This window comes from Podarcis filfolensis, assembly GCF_964270895.1.
Source record: "Podarcis filfolensis genome assembly, chromosome: 1".
Classification (NCBI taxonomy): domain Eukaryota; kingdom Metazoa; phylum Chordata; class Lepidosauria; order Squamata; family Lacertidae; genus Podarcis; species Podarcis filfolensis.
In genome coordinates, this window is record NC_139604.1 from 5454196 (window position 1) to 5472404 (window position 18209).

Below are 18209 nucleotides of genomic sequence, written 5' to 3' on the forward strand. Positions count from 1 at the left end.
AAACATGCATTCCTCACTTACTGCTTTAAGAGTATAGTCAGGAGGCAGATGTGTGGCACCCTTTAAAAAAATCTGCCCAAGACCTAAAACTCCCTAAAGGCTCAAATGCAAAGCAAAAGTGTACAGGCAACCCTTTCAATGTTAATTGGAGAAATAATTGGTTTTCTAAAATTAAGCCATTTCTAAGATTTGGGCATACTTTTGTATTACCCAGGGACGCGGGTGGCGCTGTGGTTTAAACCACTGTGCTGCTTGGACTTGCCGATTGGAAGGTTGGCAGTTTGAATCCCCGTGACAGGGTGAGCTCCCGTTGCTCGGTCCCAGCTCCTGCCAACCTAGCAGTTCGAAAGCACCTCAAGGTGCAAGTAGATAAATAGGTACCACTCCGGCGGGAAGGTAAACAGCGTTTCCATGCACTGCTCTGGTTCGCCAGAAGCGGCTTAGTCATGCTGGCCACATAACCCGGAAAAACAGTCTGCGGACAAATGTCGGCTCCCTCGGCCAGTAAAGCGAGATGAGCGCCGCAACCCCAGAGTCATTCGTGACTGGACTTAACTGTCAGGGGTTCCTTTACCTTTACCTGTACCTTGTATCACCCAGATCAGTAGTCTTCCCTGGCCTCCCATCCTGGACTCCCCTTTAATTCAAGCATGCAGTAGGGAACTACTATCTTAATTTTTCACCATATATTTTTTTGGTGGCATTGTTGACCAGGTAGCGACCAGGCAGTGGGTCCTGACCAGGGGCAACCTGAGGCAACACCTCTTGGGGTCCGCCACCTAAGACCTTAGTCCTGAAAGCCAGTGAAAACACAATTGCATGTTTTTGTGCTTTGGCTGCTTGCAGCTTGTGCTACCTTTGAGTCCGCTTGCTGCTGCTGCAAGACATCACCCTCTGCTGGTGGAAGTTCAATATTGCATCTTCCATTGCAGCTGGAACATCCAGTATAGCTATTTCCCAATGCAGTGCATTTATTACCTGTGCCTTTCACATTTAGGTAGAGTGTTCTTTCCAAATGCTGCATCCTCCATGCTTTCTTCCTCATTGTAAGGAAGCATGGGATAGCCACATTGCTTCCACACCATGCTGTAATTTAGACCAGTGTTCTTCAACCTTACAGCTCATGTATCATGATATTATCCCCAGATAATGGCCGTGGATGATGGATGTAGGGAAATGGCTCAGCAGCTTTGCAGGTGCTACATTGTGACATATTTTAAAGCTGATAATTAATGGGGAGTAAGTTCAAGCTGTGTCTGTGATTGATCCCCCCATGGCTTTTATGGAGCCTGTGCCTGTCTCTGGAACCACACTTTGGTCAGGAAAAGTACAGGCCTCCCTGAGCGTTATAGGAATGTATTCGACAACCATTCTCAAACCACCCAAAGAATCATTGTTCTGCTCTCGGTCACTTTAGGATGGTGGTTATGGAGTTCTATGGAAAGAATGACCTCACTCTGGGTGTGTTTCTAGAAAGGTATTGCTTCAGGTAAGAAATTTCAACTTTCTTAGATTTCATTTATTTCATAAAATTTATACACTGCTTGAGTGTATATAAAAACCCCCTCAAAGTGGTCTTTCTTAAGTACCATCTGTTCTTGAATATAAACACTTGAACCATAGTGGTTGAACAGAGGAGAAAGTTGAGGTGTTCTTCAATGCTTGGAGAAGGATGGAGGCAGTAAGCAAGAAGAAGGCTGCCATTATGTGGAGAAGACTTGAGCAGGCCTCCTGAGGCAAGGTTTTCTCACGCTGTACAGACACAGCCAATGTGCCACTGTAAGGAAGTGCATAGATCGTCTTCATAATGCAAAGAGGCACAGCATAAAATAAAAGAAGGAAGCAGCAGACCCTTCAGAGCTCTCTGGTGACCCTCCAGATGTTTTGGACTCCCAGCTTCCACCAGGCGCTGCCAGCATGGCCGGTGGTTTATTTTTATTTATTTAGCAAAGCATAGATATGCCACTTAAATCAGGAAAAAGTATCTCTGAGCAGTCAAGAATGATAAGAATCAATCAAACACAGATAAAATCAGCAAAGCTGAAGGAAACCCCAGAAATTAAAGTAGGCTTGCTAAAAGAAAGCTTTCAGCTGGTGTCCAAAACAATATAGCTAGGATGCCAGCTTTACGTCAATAAGCAGGGAGTTCACAAAGCACAGCTGCTGCCACACTCAAAGATCTGACTCCTCACAAATGCAGGCGGAGCCATTTGTGGCCCTTGCAAAACTGCAAGTTCCCCAGTGTCGAAGCAGTTGAGCGTTGTAGTCCAGCAACTCCTAGTTGCCAAGTGAAAGATGTTTGCTTCACATTTTTGCCCTTTGTTCTTCCCAGGCCTTCCTACCAGTGCCCAAGCATGTTCTGTGATACCCCAATGGTGCACCACATCCGTCGCTTTGTCCATGGGCAAGGCTGCGTCCAGATCATACTGAAGGAACTGGACTCCCCAGTGCCGGGCTATCAGCACACGATTCTAACCTACTCCTGGTGTAGGATGTGCAAGCAGGTAATGAGAGATCTCCGTTCTGCGGTGGTGGTTTTGTTTTGTTTGGGTGAGTCGGTTATCACAAGCTTTTGTATCACGAAGTGGACTTTGAGTGTGGATGCTTGCTTAGCAAAGGTGCAGGCAGGGGCCAGAAACATGGAGGTGGGGGGGGGGGTCCAAGCTGAACACACAAAAATTACAGAAAGGCCACCTTTCTTCTGAGTTCCTGCCTTTAATTCAAAGTAATCTGTGAAGGGCAAGGTTGCATGTCCTTAATTAAGATGTCTTTAAGCCTTGAATTCAAGGCAAATTTAAGCCTTGTACCTTTCATTTGCTTGTCAAAAACTTTGTTTAATCATACCAAATACCGTTTGTATTGTTTTGCTATCAAGATAATAGCGACTGCCTACAGGACTCTGTTATGAAGAGACCGCCCCCCTCAGGAAAACCCCCAATTTATCCCTGTCCCCTAGCTTAGTGTTCAGATTTGCACAGTTCTAACCAGGGTTTGAGGTGGGTCTGCAAATCCAGGCTTTTAAGAGGGAACCTGGTAATGTTGCGCAGTGGGATACTAAACCAATATGAAGCAGAATTCATGCCTGTGGGGCAAGGAGATGCTGCTTTTGGAACTGGCTTTGCAGCCCATGAGACATAGATTGGACTTCTTGACAGACCTTTGTTGTGGGAGCAGGGGAAGAAGACCCTCAAAGATGGAATTTAAAAGCTGATAATTCATGAACTGCTGGGGCAGCATTCTTATCCACTCGTGATGTGTGAAGATCACCCTTCTTAAAAAGAGCTGCTTTCTAAGCAGAGTAATGGTAAAGGTAAAGGACCCCTGGATGGTTAAGGCCAGTCAAAGGCGACTACAGGGTTGTGGTGCTCATCTCGCTTCAGGCCGAGGGAGCCAGTGTTTTTCCACAGACAGCTTTTCCGGGTCATGTGGCCAGCATGACTAAACTGCTTCTGGCTATTAGCATTTGTTAGAGAGACTTTGCATTTCCACGTGAAATCATTTCTGTTACACCGTATAAAAATACTGCATTTGAACTTAAAATTAAGTTAGTAGGCCTGAATATGATACTTTGCATTTATGCTACACTTTTTACATTCTCTAATCTTCTGCTGTACTTCATAGTTCTTAAAGTCGTGTGGGCCAAGGAACAATATACCCATAATACAGTTGGGTGACTGAGCTGAGCGATAGCAGCTTGCCTAAGCCCCGTCGTATATGTTTATGCTCAGAAGTGAGATTTCCTAGCAGAAGCATAATAAATTGATGTGAACAGACTGCACCAGCAGTGCTTTCATGCTGTGAGAGAGTGTGCCACAATATGGACTATTTGTGCTTTTTGAGAGTTGTGTTTTTCTGCAGCCAGACTTCCAAGTCAGCAGTTTCATTTGCTACCTCTGTCCCAGTGACACTGTTATCTCGAGGTGTGGCCTTGTTGTTTTGCTGACTCCTTCCTGTATGAATCAAAGCTATGCACGGGCGTGTTGTAGATTCTAAGTCACACCCAAGAACTGCTGAAGCTCATGTTAAGTCATAGATGTGGCTTGGATGGATTTTTCTGCGTGTCGCCAAAGTGCTCAGATAAAACCACTAACTCTTTCCAGGTAACACCAGTAGTTCCGCTTTCCAATGACTCCTGGTCCATGTCCTTTGCCAAATACCTTGAGCTGCGCTTTTACGGGCACCAATACACCCGAAGGGCCAACGCGGAGCCCTGTGGCCACTCCATACATCACGACTACCACCAGTACTTCTCTTACAATCAGATGGTGGCCTCTTTCAGGTAAGAAGGCTTTCCTTCCAAAGGTTTATTACCTCCCTCTGCAAATTCAGGAGATAAGTGGCCTGATTTGATTTTATTTACTTTTTATTTTAAGAAATACATATTCGTATAAACCTCTGCAATCAAAAATACAATAAATATATGGAGTAACATGTTATTCTTGTTTATTTGTCCTGAATAAAATATTAGCACCCAACAACTCAACGTATCCCAGGCTCTCTATTTTCCCATATTTGAGCAGGAGGCATGACCACCGTTAACAGGAACTGGCGTTTTCCAGTCCTCCTCAAACCATCGTTTCTGATTCTGTCTTACGGGCAATTCACAAGTCAGTTTGTTAAAATTTAGGGGTCCTGAATTTCAGACACCATACAAAGCGACGCCTGTGTTAACAATGTGGCCCAGTTTGAAGATGTGTTATGTTCTCTTCCTAGTTATTCTCCTATACGGTTGCTAGAAGTGTGCGTTCCGAATCCCAAGATCTACATAAAACGTCAGGTTCCGCATAAGGTTGCCATGCTTCAAGACCTGAAGGATTTTTCTCAAAAGTAAGTATCTGCACCTGTTCTCTCCCCTTCCTCCTCCAGGTTAGTGTATGTCTAACCTGATAATGGCATTTCCATTACGGCTCTTTAACTGCATTGGATTGGTGGTGTTCTCATGTTGCAATAAATGATAGTTCATGGTTTGCCATGAGACGCCACCTGCTTTCCTCTTTCCCTTAGAGCAGGTTGGAGCAACAAACCGCGGTCCTTTGCTTAGCATATTGCCTGAACCAGGGATTGCAGTTTGTTTTGCTCCAAATGAAACGCAGTGGTTTGTTCCTGATGTGGCAGTTGTGATTTGTGTTCCAGGATGTTCTGAGCTGTTCAGGGATATTCGTGTGGGCACAGCTAGGTCATATAATGCTGACCCTATACAGATTTGGGGTTTGATTATGAAAAGTAATTACAATGTGTTGACATATTGCAGTCGGTAGAACTTCACATCCCCCTTAAGTTCCTTCTTCCAGCCACTTCCTCAGCAAAGAGGCAGTGAGATGGACTGACTTGGTGGGGAGATGCGATAAGCGATAAGAATGGTGCTTGGCCCTTCCCCTAGTTCAAGATCCACATTTGCATCTCAGAAGTTTACCTCTTTGTTGTGATAGTTGTAAAATCTAAACTTTGAGAGCCTTCTACCCCAGTGCAAGAATGTTTACATCTGATAGGTGGAGCCTTTACTTTGACATGCCTTATCGTTCCTTTAGACAACAGCTATGATGTATTCAGGGCTGTGTATACACTATATTTTAAAAAGCTGAAATTTTGCACAAAATCCAAGTTCTGATTACATTTGTGTAATGCAAAGGAAATCAAGCATTTTGTTTTGTTTTATCATTTTGCATAGTTCTGCAAAAAAGCTTTGCAGGGTAGTGAAGCATCTCACTTCAAAAAAACCAAAGCCATGAGCTGCACAGATGTGCTATCATGTGTGCTTTACCATGTAATTACATTTCTGTGAGGATACCTGTGCTTTTGTGCTATCTCAAAGTATCGTATATGCCATGTGTGAAGGTGCCTAGAGTAGCTCAGGCTCAACAGGTGTATAATTACATCCCATAGTATTCAAGATTAAATTCTCAATGGGGACATGGAGGAGTGGGTGTATTGTGGCAAAACCTGAAAGGTGTGCATTTCCGTTCCAAACTTTGGCCTCATTGTTTTAGGGTGTCTCAGGTATATATTGCCGTCGATGAGCGCCTCACCTCTCTGAAAACAGATACTTTTAGCAAAACAAGAGAGGAGAAGATGGAGGATCTTTTTGCCCAAAAGGAGGTAACTTATTTTTGATGTATTCTGTGGAGAAAAGCACGCTAATTATATGCAATGTTACAGGTTTGCTAAACGTAGCAGGCTTCCGATTCTTGCATCACAGCCAGCAGATCCAAGGTGCAGTTTACATGAAGCCGAAGAGAATAGCGTGTGGAGGACAGCAGTTCTACACTCTCAGACAGCCTTCCTCAACCTTGGGTCCCCCAGATGTGGTTGGACTACAACTCCCATCATCCCTGGCCGTTAGTCCTGCTAGCTAGGGATGATGGGAGTTGTAGTTTAATAACTTCTGGGGTTGCTGAGAGCACTTTGGGCATTGTTCTTGAGTTCTCTCTCAATAAAGAGTAGTGGGAAATGATATATAATTAATTGAAAAAGATGTTTAAAATAACATCTGTAAAAAACCCCAGAAGATTTCCTTTTGGGAATTATAGGGACAGAACTATCCAAACTATAGAAATTTATTCATGTATGCCACTACGGCAGCAAGAATGTTATTTGCCCAAAAATGGAAAGAAGAAGTAGTCCCGATGAAAGAATGGATGAAGAATGGATACAGAAACTTATGGAACATGCAGAAATGGCAAAACTTACAGGAAAAATTAGAAATTAAGATAGCAAACTTTTTTATAAAAGAATGGAAATGGTTTATTGAATATTTACAAATAAATTGTAAACAGATAGGAACCCTGGCAGGATTATTGTAATAACCTGCAGTTTTATAAGCGTATACATTTAAAGTAGATGAATGAATGATTAAGTTAAATTAATTTGGAGTATGCAGAAAATATAAAAAATAAATTTAAGGAACCGCAGAAAGAGGGGAAAGGAAGTTGAGTTTCGAAATGTTAAAATGATTGTAAAATTATTGAAATGTATAAAATTGAAAATAATGAATAATTTTTTTTTTTTTTAAAGAGTAGTGGTAGGGGCAGAGTTATAGCTGAAGTACTTGGTTACGATAACGGTAAATCTTTCCCTGCTGTTTTTTTTTTTTTTAAAAAAAGATGGGTTTTGCCTACTCGGTATTAGTCCTCAGCAGAAATAAGCATCCCTTTCTTGGAAGTTTGATCTGTGTTTGATAGCTTGCTAGGAAGAGACATTGCAGACAGGTCATGGGTAGGTCTTTGCCCGAGAAGAGCCATTGCAATGTTTGTATCCCTGTCCTTGAATAGATGGAGGAAGTTGAGTTTCGCAACTGGATAGAGAAAATCCAAGCTAGGATGCTTTCTTCGTCCCTTGACACTCCCCAGCAGCTGCAATCAGTTTCTGAATCTCTAATAGCCAAAAAACAGAGCCTCTGTGAGATGCTGCAAGCTTGGAATAACAGGTGAGTGAGTGGCAGCTATTAAATTTCTGGTGCTCCTGCGATCACCAGCCACGACACAGCCCCCTGCAGTTTCCCCCCTCCATTGGATGGCCCTGGCTGGTGCGTAATTTCAGTACTGTGGGATAGATAGACTTTCTCTACAAAGTAGGGTTTTTTTTCCCTTTCAATTTGTCAGTCGCAGGCGTTGAAAAGTACTGGATTTCTTTGCAAAAACTGTCTTTCAAGTAGACCCTAGTGTGAATTTGAGAGGGATGGCATCACTGTAAACATACAGACATCTTGCTCACAGATAAGCTACACAACCACTGAAATATATGTTTGAATCAAAACATTTTTAATGTTTACCCTGTTGTAAACATTAAGGTAGTGTGGGGCTACTTTTGAAGGTGACCCAGAAACTGCAATTAATCCAGAATGTGGCAGCTAGACTGCTGACTGGGGGTGGCCACCAAGACCATATAACACCAGTCCTGAAAGACCTACATTGGCTCCCAGTAGCACAATTCAAGGTCTTGGTGCTGACCTTTAAAGCCCTCAATGGCCTCAGCCCAGTATACCTGAAGGAGCATCTCACCCCCATTGTTCAACCCAAACACTGAGGTCCAGTGCCCAGGGCCTTCAGGCAGTTCCCTCACTGCGAGAAGTGAGGTTACGGGGAAGCAGGCTGAGGGCCTTCTCAGTAGTGGCGCCCATCCTGTGGAATGCCCGCCCATCAGATGTCAAGGAAATAAACCACTATCTGACTTTTAGAAGACATCTGAAGGTAGCCCTGTTTAGGGAAGTTTTTAATGTTTGATCTTTTATCATATTTTTAATATTCTGTTGAAAGCTGCCCAGAGTGGCTGGGGAAACCCAGCCAGATGGGTGTGGTATAAATAATAAATTATTATTATTGTAGGTTACAAGATCTCTTCCAGCAAGAGAAAGGGCGGAAACGCCCCTCAGTGCCGCCTAGCCCTGGGAGACTGAGGCAAGGTGAAGACAGCAAGGTGAGTTTCTGTTCTTCATAGTAATGAATTTGAAACTGGAATTCTTATTAGGCCAGGGGTGGGAAACATTTTCCAGCTCCAGGGCCTCCATCCCTTTCATGAGTAACCTTAGAGAGGCCACCTGGCAGAGGTGCATAAAGCAAGGGGCAAACAGTGGAGAGAGGAACAGGTGCCATTCTCACCTGTGTACAGTAGGAGGCATTCCAGCTATGGAAAAGTCACAGGTTTCTACAAACATACACCCACACATCTCTCCATCTGTCCAGGCCAAGCAAGAGGCGTTTGCGTAGTTGAAGGACACGCTCCAGCCAGGCAGAAGCACCTGGAGAGAGCCCAGAGCAGGCTAAGGAGAGGGTGTGGCCTGAGGAGAGTCTCAAGGGTTGCATTTGGCCACCTGGGTTCAGGCTCCCCACTCATGTTCTAGGCCTGCTGAGGCACAGCTCCATACAGGAGCTGTATTTCTTGGGGGAGACCGGTTTGCGTACGCAGAATGAACAAGTGTTGCTTGTGTCCCTCCCGAGCCTCTGGAGGGGACATGTGACACGGGCTGAGCTTTTCCAGCACAGCTCCTAAAACACTGCACATGCTAGAAGTTACTGTATTTTTCGCTCAATAAGACACGCAATAAGGGGAAATGTCTATGCATCTTATGGAGCGAATGCACTGGGCGGCAGAGGGATCCCTCGGCTACCGCTGCAGTCGTGAGCTGAGGATGCCTCCGCAGCCGGAGCCATGGCTCCCGTCTGTCGCTCTTGCTCTGCTGGCTTCTCAGTGTAGTGGGATGAGGGACGGAAGGGGCTCTGCGTAAGAGCTCCCTTACGTCCCTCCTCCCGCTTCGCTGGGAAGCCAGCAGAACAAGAGCGTGAGCTGTGCAGCGCGTCTGGCTTCTCAGCGAAGCGGGGAGGAAGGACAGAAGGGGCTCCTTGTGAGGGCTCCCTTCCGTCCCTCCTCCTGCTTCACTGGGAAGCCAGAAGAGCAAGAGGCGCTGTGCTGCTCTGCTGACAGTAGAGAAAGAGCGAGAGCTACACAGCGGCTCTTGCTGTCCTGGCTTCCCAGCAAAGTGGGAGGAGGGACGGACGGGAGCAAGCAAAGCGAGAGCCGCTTACATGTCTTCTCTCCCGGTTTGCGCAGCTCTCACTTTGCTTGCCCATCCCTCCTCCCGCCTCGCTGTAAAGCAAGCAAAGCCCCTGTCCCGGTGTCTCCTCCTCCTCTTTTACAGCAAGGCAAGAGGAGGGATGGGCAAGCAAAGTGAGAGCTGCGCAAAGCGGGAGAGAAGACATGTAAGTGGCTCTCGCTTTGCTCACTTTAAAGCAAGAAAAGCGAGAGCCGCTTACATGTTCTGCACAGACTTTTTTTTCTTGCTTTCCCCCTCTAAAAACTAGGTGTGCCTTATTGTCAGGAGCATCTTATGGAGCGAAAAATACGGTAGTTGCGTTCCCACCATGCAGGTGCTGATGAGCTGACTTGCTGGGTGATACAAGTAAACGGGCTGACAGATTGCATGACAGCCTGAAACTCCAGGGATTATTTCATCTTCTGTTTTATGGCTCAGTGCTGAGCATGATTCCTGTTGGAGGCGAGTCCCACAGAGTGAGTCCAATGAGAGGAACTCAGTTACAGGTTTCCCCATGGCCTCTGATTGAACCCTGTGACAGCAGGATGCTGGAGTTGACTGATCTTTTGTCTGATCTAGCAGGGCTTTCCTTGTGTTTTTATGTTCTTGCTTGCTTCCGAATAAGTGTGCCTAGGTGTGCAGCCCTGAAGCCCACTGCAGTTTTCACAGTAAAATGAACAGAGTAACTTTTTTTGGTTAGGTAACTTTTGGGTAGCAATATCAGTGTAAGTTTTGGTATCCGTATTGCCTCCAATGAGTCCAAGGGAGAACAGGCAAATGCAGATTACTTTTTATTCCACAGATCAGCTCAATGGATGCCTCTCCTCGCAATGTTTCTCCAGCACTACAAAATGGCGAGAAAGGTATGTTTGCCTTCTCTAAGAAACTTCAGCCTTTCATCTACTTGTTAGGCTGCCTCTGAATGCCCCTCAGTAAGCTTGCATCCTGGAAGCTGTACGCCGGCTCCCTCGGCCAGTAAAGTGAGATGAGCGCCGCAACCCCAGAGTCGTCCGCGACAGGACCTAACGGTCAGGGGTCCCTTTACCTTACTTTATTAATAAAGGCTAATATTCCTTGGGTTAGATGAGGAAGAGAAAATGTCTCGTGTGGAAATGGAAATGTCCTTTTGCACAGTACCCTTATGCTTACTTAAATCCGCTTTTTGGAATGCTTAGCGTCCCCATAATATCACACTGATTTGTTTCCATTGCAGTACGCTGTCACTCCTTTCATATTCTCACAAAGCAAGTAAAAAATTCCTGAAAATGCCAGCCAAGAATAAAGTCAGACTTCTCCTGTGAGTGTCTGGCTGGTGCAGAGATTTCACTGGTCAAGAGTTCAAAGGGCTAATTAATATCTGCGTGTCACTGCCATGCAGTGCTTGTTGATTTAATGACAGACTCCCCTCCCTTGCCCCATAATTTGAACACTGCCTAGAACTGAGTAATAGGTTCATTCAGTGTCTCTGTTAAGCTATGCCCACACAACTTGTGACCCACTTAGACCACTGCAGTCCCGGGTTGGCAGGAAAATTGGGGGGAGGGGGGCTGCTGAATACCTGGCAGGCTGCCGTTTGTGGCTATAGTGAGCTGCAATCATCTTGGCCTCAAGTTGTGCAGGCCTGGCAGTGAGCTGAAGAAAATGCCCATTTTACTCTCAGTGCAACGTCACTGAGATCTCTGTTTTAAAAATAATTCAGTCCCCAGATCTTAGATTGCAAGGTTGTTTCAGTGTAATTGGACTGTTCTGTCATGCGTGGTCAGGAGTAAATAAGCTGGCATCAGAAGACCCAAGCCTAAATCTCAGCTCATTTTCTTTTAGTTTCCGCATCTTGGTTCTCTCAGGCTGAGAAAACTTTCTTACTGATATCCCTATGATCTTATTTCTCTCTCCTGACCCTGGCTGTTACCTTTTGTTTATTTTTTTAAAGTCCTCTTTATTTAAAGTCTGTTTTCTCTTCAGATCATATAAATCTTTTGCCTTTTACTGCAACATTCATTTTTCTACAAGTTTAGCTATTTGGAATTTTAAGGGTAGAAAGATAGATAGATAATAGGAAGAATTGGCTGGTTCCTCTTGCAGATAAAGGGCAATGCAAGTGATAAAAATGGGAGGGATGCTTATTTGTGTGTCCATTTTCCTTTTTCCAACCTATGCTAAATAGTTCACAAGAGGCAAATAGGGACTGCCTTCAGAAATATGCTGCTTGTAAGTTGGCTCAGCTTTTAAGTAATTAACTGGGTGTATGGTTCTCCCCCCTCCCCCCGCCCCCATTTTGCAGAGGACCGTTTCTTGACAACCTTGTCGAGCCAAAGCTCCACAAGCTCTTCCCTTCTTCAGCTCCCTACCCCTCCAGAAGTCGTGTCGGACCAGCTGACAGGAGGAACCTCTTTTGCCAACGCACAGTCAGAAGCAGACATCGCTAGCGGCTCGGAAGGTACCAACCTCAGGAGTGCCTTTGTTCTGCTTCCCCGTCCCCTCCTGCCGGCTGAACCACGTAACCAAAAATGCATTTATTCAATGAATTATCTTCATGGGAGGCTTGGCATTTCTTCCTTTAGGATATGCCCTTTCTACGAGTACTATGTGAGCAAAAATTGGGTGTTGAGGAGGGAGTTGCATTTCAGCATCACTGAGAGTTTGCCATTTTCAGCATTCAGGTTTTGTAGGCTTATGCCTTCTTTTTTCAGAACTGCAGTTTTTTAGACATGTACATTTTGTTCACGTTGACCCAAGCACAAGACTATCAAAAGCCCCGAGACTGATTTTTGGCACCGTGAGCTATATTAAAATCATAGTGATCTCTTTGCAGTCGTCTTGCTAGAAGCAGTGGCTTTACTGGATAATAATTTAATAGCTGAACCAATCAATACAATAGAGATAACAGGTGACTTCTGAACATCCCCAGAATAAGCAAATCTTGGAACTCTGGTGTTTTAACAATATTGAGAGACGTATGGTTTATTATTCTTCCAGATGTATTTGATGGGCATTTGCTGGGGTCCACAGACAGCCAGGTGAAAGAAAAGTCCACCATGAAAGCTATCCTAGCTAATTTGTTACCTGGAAATAGCTACAGTCCCATCCCATCCCCTTTGTAAGTACAATCAACACTACTTAGGAGCAAGTGCACCATGTATTTTTCCAGGTAGCCGAATTTTGCTGTCTTGACTGTGTTGCATGTGGCTGCTTATCTTTATACATTTGATTGTGGGGTGTGTGAAATGATGTTCATAAACATTCCTATGGAATAATAGAGGTACCCAACTGAATGCTCTTAGGCCAAGCTTAGCGCAGGGATGGCTGCCTAGTGGCCCCTATTAACAGCCACTAAAAGGTCTTCTATTATAAAGGTCTCCTTTATTACACACACACACACACACCACACTTTCATACAAAAATGTCACGAGGTGGAAAGCAACCTAAAAATACACCAGGTTGGCAAAGGATCTCAGGTTTGAAAGGCCTTTAGTAAAATCCGATGGTCCTTCTAGCTAGTTTAAGAAGGGTTGAAAAGCTGCACTGCTTGCAAATTTTCTGCAGCCTTCCTCTGCAAAACACAGCACACTCTTCTGGGTCAGTTGCAAAGGTAGTTAACAACACCCACGAAACACAATCAGCATAAAAACAGTACAGTGGTACCTCTGGACGCGAACGGGATCCGTTCCGGAGCCCCATTCGCATCCTGAAGCGAACGTAAGACGTGTCTGTGCGTGCACGGATCGTGTTTTGCCACTTCTGCGCATTCACGTGACGTCATTTTGAGCGTCTGTGTGAGCAGCGAAACCCAGAAGTAACGCACTCTGTTACCTCCGGGTCACCGCGGAGCGCAACCCGAAAATATTTAAGCTGTTGCATATTCATCCCAAGGTATGACTGTAACCAAAACACACATCCATCTGTAACGTGAATAGAAATATATATATGTAGCAAACCATTACAGTTTGACAATTCAGCTCTACTCCAGTTATGTTGCTACAGCCTGAACAAAGAAGAGTTTATTTATCGGCTATCTTTTTGGCTGGCAGATCTGTTAATGTAGATTGCTTGTTCTTGTACGTATAATATAGTATAGCTTAATCTGTTGTGCTCTCAATGCAGTGAGCCTGACAAACACTACTTAATGTATGAGCACGAACGTGTCCCTATTGCTGTCTGTGAGAAGGAACCAAGCTCCATCATAGCCTTTGCTCTCAGGTATGTTGGTTTGTTGTGTTTTGGTGTACAGCGTCTTATTCTTCTTACCTCCACGTTTGGGAAATGAAGCGCTTCCTCCTCTCTATCCTTTCACGTGCAATGATGAATATTGCTAAGATCCATAATATTTTAGAGACTTGTAGTAGTATATTAGGTACATTAGCAGGTGAGGCTAATGGAACTCTTTCCTTTGACGTTTAACCAAGCCTGAGCATTTCCATAAACACCCAGTGACCTTTTGATGGCTGGCTTTATGTCAAGTGACTTTAGCATGCTTTGAAGAGTGGGCTTTCTGATGTTCATTTGACAGGTGTGCATGTGTAAAAAAGCTTGAACGTTTTTTGATGAGGCAGGCTAAAAGTAAAACCAGTAACACTTTTACCCCACAGAGCCTAGGGCTTGCCGATCAGAAGGTCGGCAGTTCGAAGCCCCGTGATGGGGTGAGCTCCCGTTGCTCGGTCCCTGCTCCTGCCAACCTAGCAGTTCAAAAGAGCATTAAGTGCAAGTAGATAAATAGGTACCGCTCTGGTGGGAAGGTAAACGGCGTTTCCATGTGCTGCTCTGGTTCGCCAGAAGCGGCTTAGTCCTGCTGGCCACATGACCCAGAAGCTGTACGCCGGCGCCCTCGGCCAATAAAGCGAGATGAGTGCTGCAACCCCAGAGTCGTCTGCGACTGGACCTAACAGTCAGGTGTCCCTTTATCTTTACCTTTTATATGCAGTTAGGGCCTCCAGAGACACAGCACTAGCAGAAGCTCTTAATTATGTCTTAATTACCGTATTTTTCCTCCCATAGGGCGCACTGGCCCATAGGACGCACCTAGTTTTTTGGGGGGGAAATAAAGGAAATTTTTTTCCCTTTATTTCCCCCCCAAAACCAGGTCGGGGAATCCAAACCAGGTCGGGGAACAGCAAGATGGCGGCTCTGCGCCTCCCCGCTGTCCCCCGAGCTTGTGGGCTGCAGGCTGCTGCCCGCAAGCCTTGCGAGTCCACGGGAATTCCCGCCGGGCTTGCAAGGCTTACGGACACCTGCGCGAAGCACGGGGCGCTTTCCGGAGGGCGCCCCGTGATTTGGGCTGCAGGCTGCTGCCCGCAAACCTTGCGAGCTCGCAGGAACTCCCGCCGGGCTTGCAAGGCTTGCGGATAGCTTCCTGAAGCCTGGAGAGCGAGAGGGGTCGGTGCGCACCGACCCCTCTCGCCCTCCAGGCTTCAGCGAAAGCCTGCATTCGCCCCATAAGACGCACACACATTTCCCCTTCATTTTTGGAGGGGAAAAAGTGCGTCCTATAGGGCGAAAAATACGGTAAGCAGTTAAAAATACTGTTTGCTTCTTTCCTTCCTCCGTAGGCTTTTGCCTCCCTAGTATCTGGGTCCTTATCACTTCAGGTTGAATGAGGCTCACATGGTTGAATGTTCTTACGTACCTTCTCCCCCACCCCTAATAAACTCCCCCCCATTGAAAACTAGCATGCCAAGAAACAGTCTCATTAAACCTTCTCTCTGACATGCCCATTTTTTATATGGAGGCTCTGCAATGAACCCTCACCTGCAATCTGAAATGACACAGCCCAGACACAAGTGTGCTTCTAGCTCAGGAGGCAAACCTAAGTCCTCTTGTCTTTGCTTGCCACACTTTGAGCTGCGTTGGACAGTTGGTATAACACACCATTTTTGCTTTACTCTTCAGCTGTAAGGAATACAGAAATGCCTTAGATGAATTGTCCAAAGTGTCTCTGAAGAGCAATCCTGAAGAGGGACTCCAAACTAACAGGTGAGACAGTCTGCTATCTATCCACTTGCAGCGCAGTGAAGTCGTGCAGAAATCCCCTGACACCGTTCAGATTGACTAGAAACTTCACTTTTTGTTCAGTGTTTTATGGTCAGCAGGCAGTGTGCTGAGCTTCATCGTGACCAGGTTTTCTTCACAGCCACATTTTTCTATAATAATAATAATTTATTATTTATACCCTGCCCATCTGGCTGGGTTTCCCCAGCCACTCTGGGCAGCTCCCAACAGAATATTAAAAACACAGCAACATACCAAACATTAAAAGCTTCCCTAAACAGGGCTGCCTTCAGATGTCTTCTAAAAGTCAGATAGTTGTTTATTTCCTTGACATCTGGTGGGAGGGTGTTCCACAGGCAGATGCCACTACCGAGAAAGCCCTCTGCCTGGTTTTCTGTAACCTCACTTCTTGCAGGGAGGTAACCGCTGGAGCTCAGTGTCCGGGCTGAATGATGGGGGTGGAGACGCTCCTTCAGGTATACTGGGCCGAGGCCATTTAGGGCTTTGAATGTCAGCACCAAGACCTTGAATTGTGCTTGGAAACGTACTGGCAGCCAATGTAGGTCTTTCAGGACAGGTGTTATATGGTCTTGGTGGTCACCCCCAGTCAGCAGTCTAGCTGCCACATTCTGGATTAGTTGTAGTTTCCAGGTCACCTTCAAAGGTGTAGAGTGCATTGCAGTAGTCCAAGCGGGAGATAAACTACATCTAATTCAGAAGGGCCCTTTTGCTCTGAAGGAACTTTTGCCATGACCTTGGAGACTCGAAGCTGCAGGTGAAGACTGTTCCTTCTTACAAGCGATGACAATGTGGTTGTATTTACATCAGCTGTATTTTAAAAACATAGTGACCCGAAATGCTTTTTTTCTTGCCCCCTCTAGTCTGGCTGAAAGCAGAGCCAAGAACAGCAGTCCAGTTCGACTACCTGAGATGAATATGGGGCAGTCAAGCCAAACAACTGAGGCAGAGCAGCGTAAGAATTTAAAGAGTTTGTGGTGTCGTGTTTTTAATTTGGAGGTGCAAAACAGTGTAGTTTCAGGACTTGATGGTTTAGCAAAGAAAACCGAATATTGAAAATCAAATCTCAGCATATGCTAGCTGAGGCATGCCTAACCTTTTATCATTATTCTGTACCAACCTTGCAGTCTTTATAAATCGTAATATTGACGTGAAAAATCCACCTGTTGCTAGCTGTGTCCAAGTAATTTTTCTTGCAGATACCGCTGTGGTGTGGGTCTTCCGCATTGTGATGATGAATGTGTTCAGCAGCCGTTAAAAGAAAAATAGTTGCTGACTTAGAATTCCAATTCTTTGAAAGAATAGAAGATCCTGAAAGCCTTTTAAGACAGAGGGAGGTTTTTTGGTGGGGGGAGTGCTGCTTTAAGAAGCTAGGAAATTTCCTGTTCACTGCAGAGTGGATTCTTAGCTTAATGACATGGTGGATTTTTCAACTCCTTTGCCATACAGCTGCTTCTGGGGTACCTGCTTTCTCCCAACACGGCCTCACCTCAAAAGATATTGGATGGATTAGGGCAGAAGACTCCAACAAGTCTAGTGAGGGTCATAGTGACTCACTGGTTTTATGGCAGTCATTTCCTTCATATTCTGTCTACTCCAGAGCTAGTTTCTGTGGGTGGCTTTGAGCAAGGGCTGCCACATGTCACCGGTCATATAGATTAACTGGTGAAAAATCTTTCAAAGAGATGCTGGTGAGTGATTGTCGATAGGCTTTTAAAAATGGTTTTTAAATACAAGTTCTACTTAACTTGAACCACGGGTAGCAGGTGACCCCTTCGAACAATCTTCTTGCCATCATGAAATTTCCCCTAGCATGCAGCCCAAATCTACCCACCTGTTACTTAGTTTGGCTAGATCTAGTCCAGTCTTTTAGGTATTTGGACTGATATTTGCAATGTGTTTTTCAAACCTGCATTGTAAAAAAGCCACTTCCTTGGCTTACTGAGCTACAGATGAGTATGTCTCATCTCATGTCTCTGGTGGGTAACAACACACACACACTTTTCCTAAGGTCCACAATGCCTTTAAGAGCAAAACACTTCCCCCAACAATTCTGCAAAGAGCCTTTTGCAACAACCTAGATATGCTGGGAGTCTTGGGTGGGCTTAGGGCGGCCTCATTTGGCCTTGTGACGGAATGAATGAGGAGTGGGCTGCACCAAATGTTTTGTCCTTACTTTGGTTATAGCAAAGAAGCCATATGGAGTTCTGTCCTTCTTCCGTGGTACAGGAGGGAAGAGCCCCGACCTCTCTTCTCAGAAAAAGGAGACCTTGCGGGGAGCAGACAGTGCCTACTATCAGGTTGGGCAGACAGGCAAAGAAGGGGGAGAGAACCAAAGTGCGGAGGCGCAAGGTACAAGGTTTTAAGTCTTCTTCCCATTTGCACTTCCTTAAACGGATCCTTCATCTTCTGCAAATGACATTATAGTTCCCTTTTCTCGAGATGGGGAGGGAACCAACTTTAAAAGTAAAACAAAATACAAGGTTGACACCCCTGAACCCTGAAATGTGCTGAATCTCTTGAATAATTTGTTTAATTAATTAACGGTGAATGACAGGGTATGTTGTAGCGACAATCCCACTGACTTTCATTCCTTGATACCTTTTCACATTCCCCCCCCCCCCATTTTGACTTTTGCTGCATCTAGCAACAGTATTCAGTTTTAGGTTTGGGAAATGGTCAG

General features: G+C 45.2%; 1 protein-coding gene across 8 annotated transcripts in view; it reads left to right on the plus strand.

The window, feature by feature from the left end:
* The window catches only part of PIKFYVE (phosphoinositide kinase, FYVE-type zinc finger containing), an 80859-nt gene that overhangs the window by 52549 nt on the left and 10101 nt on the right, over positions 1-18209 (plus strand). For 6 of the 8 annotated variants that reach the window (XM_083625838.1, XM_083625842.1, XM_083625835.1 and 3 more), the window contains 14 exons: positions 1418-1489; positions 2333-2504; positions 4101-4279; positions 4714-4827; positions 5988-6096; positions 7269-7423; positions 8322-8412; positions 10329-10389; positions 11808-11963; positions 12503-12623; positions 13628-13723; positions 15410-15493; positions 16390-16481; positions 17714-17878. In XM_083625838.1, coding sequence (XP_083481964.1) covers positions 1418-1489; positions 2333-2504; positions 4101-4279; positions 4714-4827; positions 5988-6096; positions 7269-7423; positions 8322-8412; positions 10329-10389; positions 11808-11963; positions 12503-12623; positions 13628-13723; positions 15410-15493; positions 16390-16481; positions 17714-17878 — 1667 coding nt within the window. The remainder of the gene's footprint in view (positions 1-1417; positions 1490-2332; positions 2505-4100; positions 4280-4713; positions 4828-5987; positions 6097-7268; positions 7424-8321; positions 8413-10328; positions 10390-11807; positions 11964-12502; positions 12624-13627; positions 13724-15409; positions 15494-16389; positions 16482-17713; positions 17879-18209) is intronic. The other 2 variants (XM_083625840.1, XM_083625837.1) reach the window with 1 other exon arrangement.